General features: G+C 39.6%; 1 protein-coding gene across 1 annotated transcript in view; it reads left to right on the top strand.

The window, feature by feature from the left end:
- Positions 1 to 16,492, top strand: part of CDH6 (cadherin 6) — a 99,841-nt gene that overhangs the window by 42,451 nt on the left and 40,898 nt on the right. The window contains exon 2 of the mRNA XM_071555011.1: positions 8,689 to 9,044. Coding sequence (XP_071411112.1) covers positions 8,817 to 9,044 — 228 coding nt within the window. The 5' untranslated portion in view covers positions 8,689 to 8,816. The remainder of the gene's footprint in view (positions 1 to 8,688; positions 9,045 to 16,492) is intronic.

Genomic DNA, 16,492 nt, shown 5'->3' with positions numbered 1-16,492 from the left:
AATAGTTCCCTTAACTACAGATTTTTGAGTGATGACACCCCATACCTTTCTCAGTCTGGACTCTTGTTTAAAATAGCTTTATTTTTGCTTTACAATGAAAAGCCTAAATTGTCATTGATCACTTCTAAGAGCCTGTCTAGGAGACTTCCAAATTCCGGTGTCTACACAGAAACAGAAGAAGAGATGTCCAGAAAATGTAGCTTTTTCAGTGAAGAGACAAAACACTTAGGCACTTCAAGTCACCCAAGAGCCTCTCACTTGACTCCTTTTTCATACATTGAATTTTGAGGCCTAAGGTAGACTGAATTTCTTTTTCATTATATTCCTGCTTTGAAGAGCCTGCTAGTTCCCTATTCTAAAATCAACCAATCAATTGATCAGGAGAGAGAGAGAGGAGGAGAGAGAGAGAGAGAGTGAGACAGAGTGAGACAGAGACAGAGAGAGAGACAGAGAGAGAAATCAGGGTTAGGAAAACCCCAGTTTTATAAAAGCAACTACAAGTTGCATGATCATAGAATCATTGAATGGACCTCTGAGATCATCAAGTCCAACCCTTGGTTCAGCTCCAGTCCGTTTACTAGATCATAGACTCAGTGCCATGTCCAATCTCAGTTTAAAAACCTCCAGGCATGGTGAATATACCACCTCACTGGGCAGGCCATTCCAGTGCCTGATTGCTCTCTCTGGAAAGAATTTTTTTCCGATATCCAACTTAACTTTTCCCTGGAAGAGCTTAAGCCCGTGCCCCCTTGTCCTATTGCTGAGTGCCTGAGAGAAGAGACCAACCCCCACCTGGCTATAACTGCCCTTCAAGTAGTTCTAGACAGTGATGAGGTCACCTCTAAGCCTCCTCTTCTCCAGGCTAAACAACTCCAGCTCCCTCAGCCTCTCCCCAGAGGGTTTATGCTCCAGTCCCTTCACCAGCCTTGTTGCTCTTCTCTGGACCCGCTCCAGCACCTCAATATCTTTCCCAAACTGAGCTTTCCTGAACTGCATGTCTGAGAACAACAGTAACTTGCACGACAGAATGTCAGCAGTACACTTCCATCAAGTACTGCAACAAGAAATAAGGTTTTCCTGCAGCATTTTCATGGCTTCAAGATTACTTTGGGTACTCCTGAAGACTCTTTGGCTATGGTTGCATGCACATCTGCTACTTCCTGCCATTAAGGTATTGATCAGGAATAAAAGACCCATATACCAGATATGCACAGCAGTAGGAGCACTACTGATTTGTTCTGCTACTAAATATAGTTGATTGCTTGACTGTTTTAGTCTTCTCTACATCAAGGAACAACTTAATATAATTTACAATATTAGTCTGTATTACCTGTTGGTCTCATACCTGTCCCATTTTAGATTAGAATGCAGCATTAGCAGGAGGACATTGAAATACTGTGGAGGCCTGTCTCCACATCACCTGCAAAAGGCATAAGCAGCTAGAAACCTTCCATCCACTCACATGTGTTAGTGACACGCAGAGGTAACTTACAAAGAGGACAGGAGCTGCACCTGTCCTTCCTGTTCCATATCCCTGCTTACAGAAGACAGCAACCTGTGATACTTACATAAGGTTGTTGCTCTTGCAGCAGTTACTGCTCTTGCCTTCACATCCAGGGAACGTCAGATATTTTTCCGGGTGCTCCAGCTACAGTGTCCACACACCCTCTGGCATACACCAGCATCCAGCCAGTAGGTGCAGCAAAGGTACATGTGATCCTTAAAGCACAGATTTGATGTCTTGGACTTCCATCAGAAAGGAAGAATAATAACCTTGTGATTAAAATACTGCTGTAAGCCTCAGGAATCTAAGTCCAGGTTCCAGCCCTGCCAGATATTCTTGAATGATCTCAGAAACATCATTTAATGCAGCCATACAATGGAAACAAGATTTCTTTTTCTGTGCCATTTCTCTGTCTTGTGGGTTGAGTGGATAAAAGATACTCTCCCAGTGTGGCTAACTGCAGAGACTGAGTGGACTTCTCTGAAACAGGATGACTCTAAGGCTCTTTTCAAATGCCAGGTGAAAAAAAAATGAAAATTTCTCAGAGCAGACAAACAAAATGATCAGTTCACTCACCAGCTACTGAATAGAGTCATACAGTCATCTTTTGCCACAGCCATTCATGCATCAAAGAAGGAGATACACTTCTCACTTTCCCTCTATTGTCAGTGTGCTTTTGTGAGGGCTGTTGCTTGTGAGCACCAAGGTCCACCAGGATTAAATCAGTTGCATTGTAGAAAACCAACACGTTAATAGTTCCAGCGCAGGATGGAGGCAGTAGTTATCCTAGCATTTCTGCTGCATTTAGTTATTTTTATAGTTCTGCACCTTTTTTCCTGCTGAGAGACCTGAATAAAAAAATTACTTTGAAAGACACTATAATCAACTGCTGCTGGCTGCAATTACATTGTGTACTTGATGTCTTCATAAAGTACCTCCAGTTTAAACCGACAAATCTTTCAGTTTGAATTCTCTCTTGGCTCTGTTCTGTTTTGTTATTTCAGGGATGTATTTACAGGAATGATCACTACAGTATATGGCTTTATATAACAAAGATATAAAAAAAAAGTAATCAGAAGATTAAAATTTCATCGGCTATCTTTACACTGAAAAAAATGACATTTTGTTCCATTTATGGTTGATATTTACAAAGGAAAGCCTCATGGACAATAAAGAAAAGAAAGCATTTGGGTTACAGTGCTGCAAAAGCTTATTCACACTTGAGAAAATTATTAGATGGAGCCTTTCAGATTTAAATGGTCATAAGAGAGACATAATTTTAAAGTTAACTCAAACTCAACTACTGCTTTTTAAGTCCAAGTCAATTACAGAATAGTCTGCAGTGTTACAGCTTATGAGCAAATGAAACTTAGCTATTACTGAATGAAAATATCAAGACTTCTTTTATATATATTAAAATGTACTTATATGATACATTAATATATATAATATATGACACTGGAAAGAAATTAATATGATAAATTTGGAAGCTTCTGTTTTTTGAAGTTAGCTGGGATACTTTTTTTTTCTTTGTACAACTAATGTCACTTTAACCTTTCCCCCTCCATGGTGAGAAAGTAATTTTTCTGCAGACTTTCCTTAAAGTCTTAGTCATGTCCTTGCAGTCTTGCCTGTGGGCTAAGCAGAATCACATACTTCACATTAGAGAGGATGGCCCCAAGGACAGTCTAAGGTTCTGGCTCCTCTAAATCATTTAAATTCTCTTAGAGACTTGGACATTGCTCCTCTGGCTTGGCTTTGCTCCTTTGGCTTGGCTTTGCAATACGGTAAAATCCAAGCAACTGATCACCAGATCCTTACCTAGCACACTTCATTCCATACCACAGTCTGTCACACCTGACACAGCAAACACAGGAGACACGGTTTAGCCATTTTCCTCCTTCCCCATTAATGCTTTCCCCACTTCTGTTCCTTTGGCTTTGACAATGCAGTGTTGATGTCTTCCCCTCTCTCAGGATTGACAGGTTTAACACTTCCACCTGATGTGTGAGCCAGGGAAGAGTCCTTCCAGCAAGACTATGTTAGTACAAAGAGTTTCTCTCACTGCCTGGTCTCACTGGGGGACTAGAAATTGACTCTGCTGCACAGGGAAACTGAAGCCAAAGCCTGCAGTCCCCTTACTGTGGCTGGCACTTGGCTCTGTAGAATTGTTTGTGCTTTAAGCAGGCTCAGTTTGCCCAACAGACTCAATTGGTCCTGACTGAGTATGCATCTAGAAAATGATGTCAGAATACTTTTAGTGCATTCCCATATCTTCTACAAAATTAAATATAAATTAAAACTTCCAGGGCAGAGCCTTCCTTTTTCTTCCAAAGGCCAGTGCTGGTAAACACTTCATATAATGATGACTAGTCTGCATCTTTCCAGGAACAGCTGTAAGACCTGATTTGCAGTCAGTAAAGGCACATACACTTGTTCATTCATAGTTTAATCTGCTGGGATGAGAGAGTAGGTTCTGTTCTCTGCCTTTGTGCATTTTTCTCCAAGAACCTAAGCAAACTTCATAAGGATTGATGCAGTTTATTGTGTCACAGAAATAAAAAAATAAATAAGCTGTAAACCCTAAAACATTTCCCATGCTCAGCTTCCTAAATTACTATGCTAAAGCATCTATTAGCCCTCACCTGCTCATTCAGTCTCTGTGTGAGAACAGCAGTATATTATCAGTTCTTCAAAACACAATTAATCCAACACTCAAACAATGAAATTGTACCTATCTGACTAGGGAATAAAGGATCTATTGTACAAGCACTTCTGTTCGAATAAAGGTTATGTCAGGAACTTTGGAGACACCTATGGTTTTTTAGCCTGTTTAGAAGCTATTCAAAATCTAATAATCAGCAGCCCATAACATTCAAGATGTATGAATTCATACAGAAACATAATTGAATGCATGGGTTCAGAAAAGGAATTATCCTCCAGTCCAGTGTTTGGGATATTTTATAAAGCATATTCCTTTGAGTGTCTTATTGATGAAGTGAGTACAATGAGGCTGAACAGAATAGAATGAGGAAAAAGTATTTTCCCTCTCCTTGCTGATGCCTCTCATGGAAGGTTCTTTTCTCATCTGGTTTGTTTAACAATCAACTAGGAGTGTTGAGTAGGAAAGAAGGTGGAACCTCTTTGAGATTCCTCATGTGAAAAATCTGTATCTGATGCCTGTCACTGTGCCATAAAGGCATGTCCAGAGCAGAGCTCCCAGTTTAATAGAAGTGAATCCAATGGATGTATTTCCTCTGTGATTTGTATCTGAAATACTTCAGTGTTTCTCTGGAAGGGTGTAAATTTGCAGTGAATTCTCATATTAAGAAATTACTTACATTAATGAAGTATGGGGGAAGTGAGTGAATAGAAAGGCTGACTATGACTATCATCACCTGAGGGAAGTAGTTTTGAAGTTGGTATTCATAGTGATTAAGCAATTCTCTGAGGTTTTGATCCTTCAAAGAGGAACGAACATAAACTTTAAATCTGCAACTTGTCACACTGAAGAAAGTTCTGTGGCTGCAAGTGACATTGCTTTTATGTTAATAATGATCATAGCTAAAGTTAGACTGCGATCATTTTTAAGCTTGGATGTGCAGATTTCTTCTTTTCTCATAGAAAGCCTTGATTTGCTATATATTTGAGCTGACAGGGCTAAGCCAGTTGTCTGAGGTTGTTGTACACTAAAATTGTTTTTCAGTCTTGACAGTTGATTAACACAGCAAGTTCCCCAGCCAGCTGACCAACTGATGGTTGAGAGAAATGCCATCTTTGAAGTGCCTCTTTTTACCTGTCTTTGTGCAATGTGAAGAAAACAAATTTTAGCCCCCATCCCAAGGTCTCACCAGTTATATTTGGACATCTGTATTTAAAGAAAATAAAATATCACTGGTTAATTACTTGTTTTCAGAAAAAAGAAAGAAGATTGCACAAGATAGACTATTACATTGCAGAGACCTCTCCAGAGCATGAGATGTTGGGACTCGAGCACAAAATGGCATTTAACAGCCATAAGAGCTCAGTCTGCTAAACACTAAGCTCAGAGTACAGTGCTCCAACCCTTTTTATTCATCAACTGAATTTATCACTATGACCCATAAAACAGTTATCAGCACCTATAGGGCAAAGACACCATGGATTCAGCTGGTACTTACCCCAGTTATGTGCTTAAGCCAACATCTGTGAAGGTGTGTCTTCTCTCTTGCGACTCACAGGGAAGTTGCTGGGGCTTAGCTTCTCTGCTGCATCGCAAAGAATATGCAGCCAAGGAGGACATTACAGGATCATGCCCTTATTTCAGCATTTTGGACACATCTCTGCAGGGAAGAGTAAAAGGCTGTATTTCACAGACATGATATCATTCTTGCCAACTATATTTCAGCATGAGCCACTATAAAACCTTTCCCATGACATCAGAGCTGTGAAATATAGCTGACTTCAAGTGCAGAAAATTCCCCTGCAGGAATAATTGTTTCCTGGCAATTGGCGTTTGAAGGACTGATCCTTTAAAAGGCTGGCACGAATCCTGTCTCGGTAATGCTGCTCCGGGCAGCACTTCTCAGAAGGTGTTATTTGTAGGTGGAGAGGTATGGAGTCCCACCATGAGATTTGGCCATAGGGATAATGGGATGAGCACTGGGAAAGTCTGTCAGGTGAAGATTTTCACTCCTTATGCTTCAGCAGTCCATGCAGACTTCACTAATAGCAAAATAGTTAGTTTGCTCCTGTGCTGCACTCCCTACCTCAAGACCTTGGCTCCCCAGTAAGGCAGGCCACATGTGCACAGCCCAAGCTACCATCTAATCCATCTTTTCACACCTGCCCTCCAAACACAGATCATCACATGTGGGCTGATAAATGGCAGCTCACAAGGTCTGCCACTGCTCAGGGCACTACTTAACTCACCTGGGCAAGCCCCAACCTCCCCACAAAGCAACCTGTCAAGAAAATGGAAGTCAAAAGTACTGCATGAGGCATATTTTCTTCTTTCATATCGCATGAAGGAAGATGTCGTTCAGAATACAGTCCACTCAAGCCAAGGTTCAAATGGATATTGTCAGAGTTGTAAAGGACAAGACCCTATACAGGTCAGAAGGGTACAGGAGGAGGATAAGAGAGACTATAGTCAAAGAGAGAGTTAAAGCCACATCAGCTCTGCCTAGCCAGATGCCTGAATCTGCTGCCCATGTCCTCCTCCTAGTGACTTGCACACTAGTTTGTCACTGCTCCATCTGTTGCACTGAAGGTAGTTGTTGTACATATTATAAAGTTTAGTCATGCTGGCTTTTTCTCTTCTTCATCTGCGATGGTGTTGTACTGGGCAGCTGCTGCAATCTTGCCATTCTGTCCATGTGTATATGTTTACATGTATGTGTATATACACCCACATGTCTGTGTTCCCTCACAACACTCAAAAGCCCCACTCGACAGCTCCCATAACCCACAAGACAGAGTTGTTTTTACTCACAGAAAGCTCACTGGCTCACAAGAGCTAACTGGAAACCGTTCCTCTTCTCCAGAGGAAAGTACATTGCTTCAGAATTAATTACACCTTTTTCATTTTCCTCTGAATGCTGAAAAACTGACTGCTCACCCAGAAGTTACCTCTTGACAGTATTTTATTTTGTGAAGCAGTAAAACAATGTTGTTTGAACAGTCCTGTTCCATTACCTACTATTCATACAAAAGCTAAGTGGTATTTCTTTATAGAAAATTATTTACTAACAGGAACTGTAAGAGACTTGAGGTTATTTTATACAATTGATTACTAAGAACAACAACCAGAGGAATAGCTAACCAGAGGCACTGTAGGCACTTTAACTCTGTCAGTGTGGCTCAAAGGCTAAATTGTGTCTAATGTACACCTTTAAAAAACAAACATATAATATAGGGGAGGAAAGTGGTCTTTGATATAAAATATGATCCAAGTAGTGTTGCATTAAATGCTTACAAACTAAAAGAAACAAACAAAAATTCTCTTTGCAATTTGGTGTAGTCAGATTGTCATTTCACAATCTTTATTCACAAACACTAAGAGATGCTGTATTGAATTTGAGCTGGTTCAGAATGATTTATTGGGGTTTGATCAGAATACTGAAAAAAAACCCAAAACTCTTTCAAAGGTCATCAGTGAGAAAACAAATGAAAATTAATCAAATGATCCTTCTCTCACAGTATGGATCTATTTGGACTAAAAATTTATCAGTATGTTTATGACAAAAATATATGTTATGAAATGTTTCTGTCAACTGATTCTGATTTCTTCACAATATAAAGTGTTCCAAAGCTGCTAGTTAGGCGTTTTGCATGACTGGTTATCTGAGACACATAGTATAATTTCTTCCTCTTGAATAGAAGCTTCCAACCTTTTTAAAAACAGACTAACTTTCCACAGTGCACTCGGGTACTTTATGTATAGCTTTTTGCATATTAGAAATGATGAGGTCTTCAGAGATAATTTTGTAATTATTTCGTAGGTGCAGAGATACTTACTAATAATAGTAGGAACCAATAGCTAGTAAAAACCCAAAGGTAGCAATGAACTAGCTGGGGAAATTTTGTGCTTTTAGAAGTTACATTTATAAAGCAAAGTGTCCACTTCACTTTCCAAGCAGTAACAAACAGGTCTAGTATGTGTAAGATATTGGCAAATATGCACATTTATTTCACCAGCCTGTTTAGCTGACCCTTTCTAAATGAAGTCCAAGGCAAAACCCCTTAAATGTGAGGGAAAAATCTTTGAATTGTCTAAATCTATTCTCTTCAGCCCATAATTATAGCAACATAATGCCTTCTGGGAAGACAGCAGGCACTTCCACAAGCTTTTCTTTGATGTAATATGGTAACCTCATCAAGATCCCCAGGCAGAAAGTTATCAGTTACATCCCAAAGCTCAGGCAGTAAAAAGAGAAATGCCTGGTTTGCCTTTGTTGATGAAGGAAAACAAAGGTAGTTAAAGGGAACCCCCTACACCCCACATCCAAACATCATGATTCCTTCCTCCTACTTAATATAGAGTTACTCAGATTATTTGAAGGATCATTTGCAACATTTTGAATCAGAAATAGCCCAGCTTTTCAGAATCCTTATTGCTTGTCTACTTTTTGGACTTATTTCCTGCAGTCATTACAGTTAAGTACCTTTGGAAATGGTAAAAAAGTTTTTATTTTTCTTTTCAGAGATCCTTTGAGACTGAAAAGACTATTTAAAGAAGGAAGACGGCATGAGATTGGATTCAGTGCAGTAAAGTAGGTTAGTGTGAGGACAAGACCAAAAGTTGTTACTTAGACCTGCTTGTGTTGCCGTGATGAGAACTTACCATTGCTTCTGGCTACTGTTATGGGCTGGTCAGCCCCACCAAAGCTTCTTAACTCCATTATCCAAAAGGACTAGTGGCTTTCCAGGAAAGGAGAAGGTTTTGGTATTGTCTGGAAACAGCAGGCAAGACCTCCATCGTTCCAAAAGGAGCTGGATGTGGAATCAATTCTTTTTATTAGAGGAATACACAGGAACGGACTACCAGTACGTTGGCAAGGTAAGCTTCTTTCATATTGATCATTCTGATTTTAGACATGCTGGAAGGCCAGCAATAAGTAGGCAAGAGCAAAGCCTGCTACAACTTCTAGTTCACCTCCCTCTGTGCCTAGCTTCTGTTGGTTACCTTTCAGCAGAAATGTGGGTAGGCTTCAGCCTTAAATTGTAATCAACAAGAAGTTCCTCATTTAACCAAGAAGTCCCATGGCAAATCGTGCACAATTCTATTAGATTTTCCTTTTCATTTTTTGTCTGGAAATAATGCACCTTAATTATAAGCCATATTTTTAGCTTTAAAATGTAGTATGTGTTTTCCCTCAAGCTCATTAATTTTGCTGGAGTCAAACTGTATAAGCCAAAAGAGGTTTTAGTCTCAGTTAAGACAGTGCCTACAGTGCCTACAGTGCCTAACAGTGCCTACATTTTTGGTGAGGATTCTGTATACCTAGCAAACAGAAATTATTTTCCACTGCACACAACAATGCTGCAGCCATTTTCTGATGAGGTTTCGTGGTTTCACTGAGGACTCTGTAACATAACCTTCATACCACAACCCATGCTATTACAAACCGTGAGTGAAGCCTACTGAGAAACAACAAGCAGCTGAAAATTTCTAACCTCAAAGCATTCTGACAGTTAGAAAAGGGTCTGTAAAACATCATTTAAAAAAGAAAAATCACGGCTTAACTCTTAGAATGTCTGCCTCTCTGAGCAGCAGACCATGTGTAGGTAACAACATTTAGTGAACTTTAGAGCTAGTGCACTGGGAAGAGTCTAGAGAGAGACTATACTGCCCAAGGTGTCATAGTCCATAGGAGTCTGTCTTGCAGAATGCAGAAATTATGCTGTTGATGATGACATTCAAAGCTGAAACAATACTGCTTGGTTTTCCAAACTAAAATGGGGTTGTGTCTGATCTAGTTTGATCTCCAAGCCTCTTAGCAAAGGCTGCAGATCACAGTGGTTTGACATTTTATCTCCCTCTGCAAGTTTCTGAGCATTCCCATGAGAGATGGTGGCTGCTTTTCTTGCCTGCCAGTCAGCTGTCAGTCAAAGTTGGATGCAACACTCCTTTCCTCCTAAATGGCTGCAAGGCATGATTCAAATGAAGAGCTACTCAGCTGGTGTAATACTCATAGAGCTCCAACCAGGATAATCAGCATTCATGAAGGGTACCACTGAGCCCAGTCTACTGGAAAAGGCCAAAGGCAGAGTCTCCTCAGAGAGGAGAACTAGAGAAGGAAGATAAGAGAGTAAGGAAAAATGCCAGAAGAGAATAAGAGGAAAGAACTAGAAAGGCAGAGGTGGAAAGAATGGAAACTTTACAAAGAGGAATCAAGATGGAATGGAAGGACAAATGACATCAAGTGGGGGTATAGGATAGGAGAAAAAGTGGGAGGAAAAAGCGAACAAAAAAATACAGAAGATGAGACACTGAAGGGGAAAAACCCCAACACAACAAATAACAAGCATGGAGTCAAGGAAAAATTAAAAAGAAACAAATGGAAAGACAGCAGACTTCCACACATTCTCCTGTTCCACAGTCTACTGCGGGGTGGTCAAGGTAATGGGGAACTCTTTCTCCAAGGATGAAGTGTATGGTCCTGGGGTGAGTCATACAGTCTGTCATTTTCACTTCGAATTTCGACATTAAGCCTTCTCATCCTGCCATTTTCTCCACTGCAGAATTAGAGTGGAGCTATTGATTTCAGAGAGCTGATGGGGTACTGAATATTCCTGCAGGATGAGTTTGCTGAGAGACAGTTAAAAAATGGTCCAGTTGGACCAGAAAACCAAGAAAGTTTGAACAGGAGTCATAGAGAGAAAAAATGTAGATGTTATTTTTTAAAGTTGTTTTTCCACGTATTTGTACTTAAATACACTTACTGTTTCAAAGCATAGAAACAACACATGATATATAAATGTCATTGATTCTCTGTTCCTGAGTTGTTCACATGTGGCCTTTCACACATCTTTCAAATGCCAGAACTGCTCATATCTGGTAACTGAACAATTAGCCAAGAGACTTGGAAAAGCAGACATTAATTTTTAAAGTTGGGTATTGGTGTGAGAATAAATGATAAAAACAGCTGAATATCTCCAAATTGAAGTAGCGAGGCAATTTAACTGAGCAATTAAACTTGACTAGTGTGGGCAAATGAGGATAATGAACATTTTTATGAAACTTTTTTTTTCCTCAGGATTAAATGTTAACCTTAAATATGGACTTAAAAGTGTTAGGAACATAAAAAAGAAATGTGAACAAGCAAAGTTTTCTCAAACAATAACAATATGTGTATGTAAAGGGTAATAGTGCTTATGTCTTACTGTCTAAGCAGTCAGACCTGGATCTTCTGGGGTTTTTGTTTCGTGGTTAAAGCTGGTGTGCATTAACATTTGAAAAAAAGATTCCATGTAAGCTACAAAAAAAAATCTATTTCTCGGGCTGGTTTTACTTTTGCCTTTTCATTTTTTTTAATATCTATTTAATCCAAACAACCATGTCAAGATTTGAGCTATAAGAAGTCTGTTGTGAAAGATTCTAACAAACGGCACTATTTCTATGAACTGACCAAATTACAGCTGTAAAATCCTGTAACTGTTTATACTACAAAAAAGCACATTTGCATCATAGTAGTTTTAGAGAGAAGGGAAGGAGCAGTGAAAGGAAATGCATTCAGGTTTGAGATAATAAAAACGAAAAATAAACTCTCTGAAGACAGAGCTCAAGACAGTACTGAGGAAAATGCTGAAGCATCATCCAAGTTACAGACCAGAGCACTGTTGTGTTCCATCCCCTGTATACTCTTTATCCATTGAACTCAAAGCTTTTCATCCTTAAGGAGTTCATTGTGCAAGCACATATTAACCAAACTAGCCCATTTTTTGGTGTCCATGGGTCCTGTCAGCTATTAAAAAGGGCTCCTGTTTTGTATGTTACAGACTTTATCAGCCCAAATATGCAACTATATCTCACTGGACAAGGATATGTGGCTGCCAACAAGAAGTTCACAGCGTTATAAATACTAATTGATTGTTCTCTGTGGCTCTGACACTAGATCCATTGTTTTATTATCCATTCTTGTGTTCCTGAATTTCATTCATGTATGTTTGTGAAATAAACTGTTTTAAAAAGAGTCCAAATTCACGCTTCCAATCACTGAAGCCTCAGACATAATAATAAGGAACTTGAAGAAAAGTTCTAGACTGGAATTATTCATTGCACTGCTGAATAACTTGTGAACTACAGCTATTCATTGAAGTGTGACTTATGGGCACAGTGACATTTTAACCTGAAGATATCTTTTCTTCTGGGTCAGAAATTATGGCACTTGGCAGGGACTTAATCCCAGAATAAAATAAAAGAATTACATGACCATCAAAGTAGAGAAGTGTCTAGCACTGCTACCTCACCAAAATTTGCAGCATTTGAGTTTTAAAAGTGATCTAGTTGTACCAGTGGCTACTTTGTACAATTCTCTAGAGCTAGGGTGAGTGCATCTTTAAATCACAGGTAAGCAATGAAGTGGTTGTGCAGCTGTATGTAGAAATATATGCTACATTCCTTAGAGATCTTCAGATATTCCAGGAAAAAGAAAGTGAAAAAATCTGCCCTGTTCCAAAATTATACTCAAAGGTATAGTTACCATTTGTGTGCACTTGACAGCTTTGCATGGCTGTCCCATTGCCTACATAAAATCCATGAACTGGCATCCACCACTGAGGTTAGAGCACACACCTAGAAATCATTTTTATATAAAGGGACAGGATGCCACTTTCTTTAGGACTAAGCAGAGATCCAAACAAGTCTTAAATGTTACTCACTAACATAGAAACAGCTTCTGGCATCCTACAATGGAAAGGACCAACTTGCTTTCCTGGTAACAACAGGCACAACTGTGGAACAGTTTTGTAACACTCTGTTTGCCTGACACTAAAAGGAAACTTCCAGACATACTTTTCATTTTTGCTATGTCTTATTGATGTTCATATAGTTCAAGCAGTATGCTTGCCTGAAAGCTATCTGATGTTACTACCTGTACAACCCATCATAAACAATCAACCTCTGCTGACAACTCCAGTTTTCAAGGAAGATAAAGTCAAAGTCCTGTCGGTACGTGGCTTGGCAAAGCAAAAGGGGTGCAATGTTACTGTAGGCAAACCCAGAATCCTTTGTTTGGTGTTGAAAGTACTACTGGAAAAGATAAATTCCCATCCATCAGTAATGGTTTGAGGTACTATTGATCCTGCTTTGGAGCTCAATTAAATGTCACCACTGTATAGTTTCATTACTGTTTTTCTTTCTGTTGTCTGATTTTACTTCTGGCTACAACTATTCTGAAGGCAAGCAGATCACTGTATTTCACCAGATGCAAATCAAACAAAAGAATCTCTCCAAGCCATTGCAAGTAGAGAGACTAAGCAACTTACTGAAGCAAAAGTGTTTGGCTGCAAGCACACACAATGGGCTATTTAAACAAAGAACTTAATTGTTATATAATACAGTCCATGCTTTTTCAGTATTTGAGGTAGTAATGGGTCATGGTTAAAAGATATCATATCTTAATTGGATAGTATTATAATTATCAAGAGAAAGCTTTACCTTCTCTCAGATCTTTAGTACACTAGTATTCGGTACTTACCTTCAAAATTTTTGTCCCCCCAAAAAGCAAGTTGTAAAAAGTCAGACTAAAATGACTCCCCATCTGCACTTTTCACATCCTTCATGCAGTTCTCTTGGAAGACACTTACTCAGTATTTGCTTTCTTTGCCTTGTAACTTGCACTGTGCCTTTCTTTGCCTTGTAACTTGCAATATATGCCTGTTGCCTTTATTTTCTTGTTGCAAACGCAGTGACTGTCAGCTTTGTGAGACCTTATGTTAGAAGTTGCCCTTGTAACTTCTGTTTATTCAGGAAACATACTCAAAGCAATTTTCCATTTGTTTTTGATGCTCAGAATATCCTGTCTCAGGGTCTAAATTCTTCATTCCACATCCAGAACTGGCAGGCCCAGAGCCAGTCTCTGAATGACCTCTCAGTCGGGAACAGTTCCTGGGCATGCAGTGTCTCACAGCAAAAGTGCAGTCAGCTGTCAGCCAGCCCCATGTTGCATCCGTCAATCTGAGCTGCTCTGTGGGTTCCAGCACTACCAACAGGCTGCATCCTTGTCTCTGGCAAGTCCTCAGTAGTCTTTTTCCACAGCTAAAGATGCAGATGAAATTTTACTTTACACTATACCTCCCAGAGGAGGACCTCCACACCCTTTACCACGCAGAAGGATGAAGAGTAAAGTTTTGCACATTTGCAGATTTAGGCTCCCTCCAGCATGTCATCTTGTGTGAGGGTGCTGTGCTCCCTGTGGAGCACTAATGGCCATCTGCACCATTCTCTGCAGAGAACTTCTCTTTTAGCAGGACACAGGGCTTTTGTGGGCCATTTATGGCACTCCTGCTCATGCTACTGATAAGAAAGTCAAAGGGTCCTTTATGTGTAAAAATATAAGTTAATTACAGTGGTAAGTTTAACTCTGTGGTAAAAGAAGCATTAAGACCAGCATTTTACACATGATAAAACAGATGTAGAAGAAGCTTAAATAACCTTCTGCACAGCTAAAAGTCAGAAATTTCAAAACCAAGATTGGAAAAAAAAAAAAAGGTAAAAAACCCAATCAGAATTCTTGGCCCCTTCCCTTCCCCCCCAGTTTATGATTAGGTTATCTGCCTCCCACTTCAATGGGCTGAATACTTTTGATTCTCTTAAAAAGTAGAACAAATGCTGTGGCACATCTGCACCTCCTTTATTCCTCATCCATCAGTCATATTTTATGTCCCACCACTTGACTTTCCCAAGTGCCCTTCATTCCTGTATTGAATTGCACACACATACATACACTTGTCTTATATTCCTCTTTGAAAGATTTACTGGCACTGATAGAAGTTCTCTGTACTGTTGGTCTCTGCAGAATAGAGATAACTCTGCAATGAGGGACAGTTGAGAGGTTAGAGGCCCAGGATGACAATCCAGAAACAGCTTGCAGATTTTAAACCATCGTATGGGAGCTAAGAAAGGAGATAATGAGCAGTGGGTGGGGTGGACAAGGATATTATTCAGAATATGAAAAGGCAGGAAATATAGCATGGTTAATGTTTACGATTATCATAATTGTGAATCTACTTGGCATCATCCTTGTATCCAAATATATTACACAATATAAGAGCCTTACAACCATCTGTTTCAAACATATCACATTTCCTACACAATGGCACATGGTGGTATTTACAGTGTAACAATACATAACCTCCTCCCCTTCTTCCCATTCTACCTAGAAAGCAAGCAAATCCTGGGACCCTCAAGGCAATATTTCTGTTGTTATTTTTCATTTTTGGGTCCCAAGTGAAGCAATTTTGTTTTCCATATCCTAATGATCTGTTAATACCCATGCTTACATTTTGGATCATATCTTTTCATAGATTATCCTGTTCTTCTCTTGTTAGCAATCTGAACCTGAACTGTGTGCCCCTAGGCTTCTGGCTGTAGAAAAACAGCTAAACATATTAATCTTCCTCTCCAAGGAGAGACTGCATGTAAAGTACATGTTTTATTATGGGTTACTTAGATCACTGTTCTTTGGAGCTGTGATTACTAATTTCTGATTTGTTTGTATGGAACAGTAAAGTTTTCACTTTGACACTGCAACATCATGAATATAGATCTTGAGGGCTGGCGACAGCTACATGGAAAACAACCCTTTTTCAGGCCTAAGACAACCCCTGTTTTTCCACCATTTGTTGTTTACAGTTCACTTCCAAAAATAATAAACCATAAAGCTTAGAGAAATTACTTTATTAAATTAAACATACTGTCTGTGACTCCCTATTTTTTTGCTGCTGTTGCCCTCACTGGTGAACATAGGTTTGCAGTGGGACAGGAGCAGACCGAGAACAGTGGCCAGCCAGTGTAACATCTCAAAACACAAACTGAAAATGTGTTGTGATGTGAATACCTACTGCTGATACGTATGTGCTAATGCAGACTGCGGCTTGCTTTCACCATTAATGGGGTGAAACAAACTTCAGCATGCACTTCCAAGTACTTCAGGATTCACTGAAGCTTGTAGTTCTCATGAAAGTCTGAGGTGGCAGATGAAGCAAAGTGAAGAATCACCCTGGAAAGGAGAAGGGAAAAGTATCAATACTTGTCTCTTATCTTCTAATTTCCACCCCAAAAGCCAGAAAAAAAATGGTTGTAAAGAAGTAGAATACTGACTGACCTGGAAATTAAAAAAGGAGAAGGTGGAAACAGATTAGCAACTGTTTGTGTTAGAACTATCATTCCCTCTGTTTTCTTTACAGAGTTGTTTATTTAATGAAGGCTGCAGACCTTCAATCCCAAACTTGCAGATGCCATGTGGTACGTGGCAGGGCTCCTGGAGAGCTCAGCTGAAATGG

This window comes from Pithys albifrons, chromosome 4 (assembly GCF_047495875.1).
Source record: "Pithys albifrons albifrons isolate INPA30051 chromosome 4, PitAlb_v1, whole genome shotgun sequence".
Classification (NCBI taxonomy): Eukaryota; Metazoa; Chordata; class Aves; order Passeriformes; family Thamnophilidae; genus Pithys; species Pithys albifrons.
The sequence above is the reverse complement of the archived record's forward strand: the minus strand, read 5'-3'. Positions and strand labels throughout refer to the sequence as shown.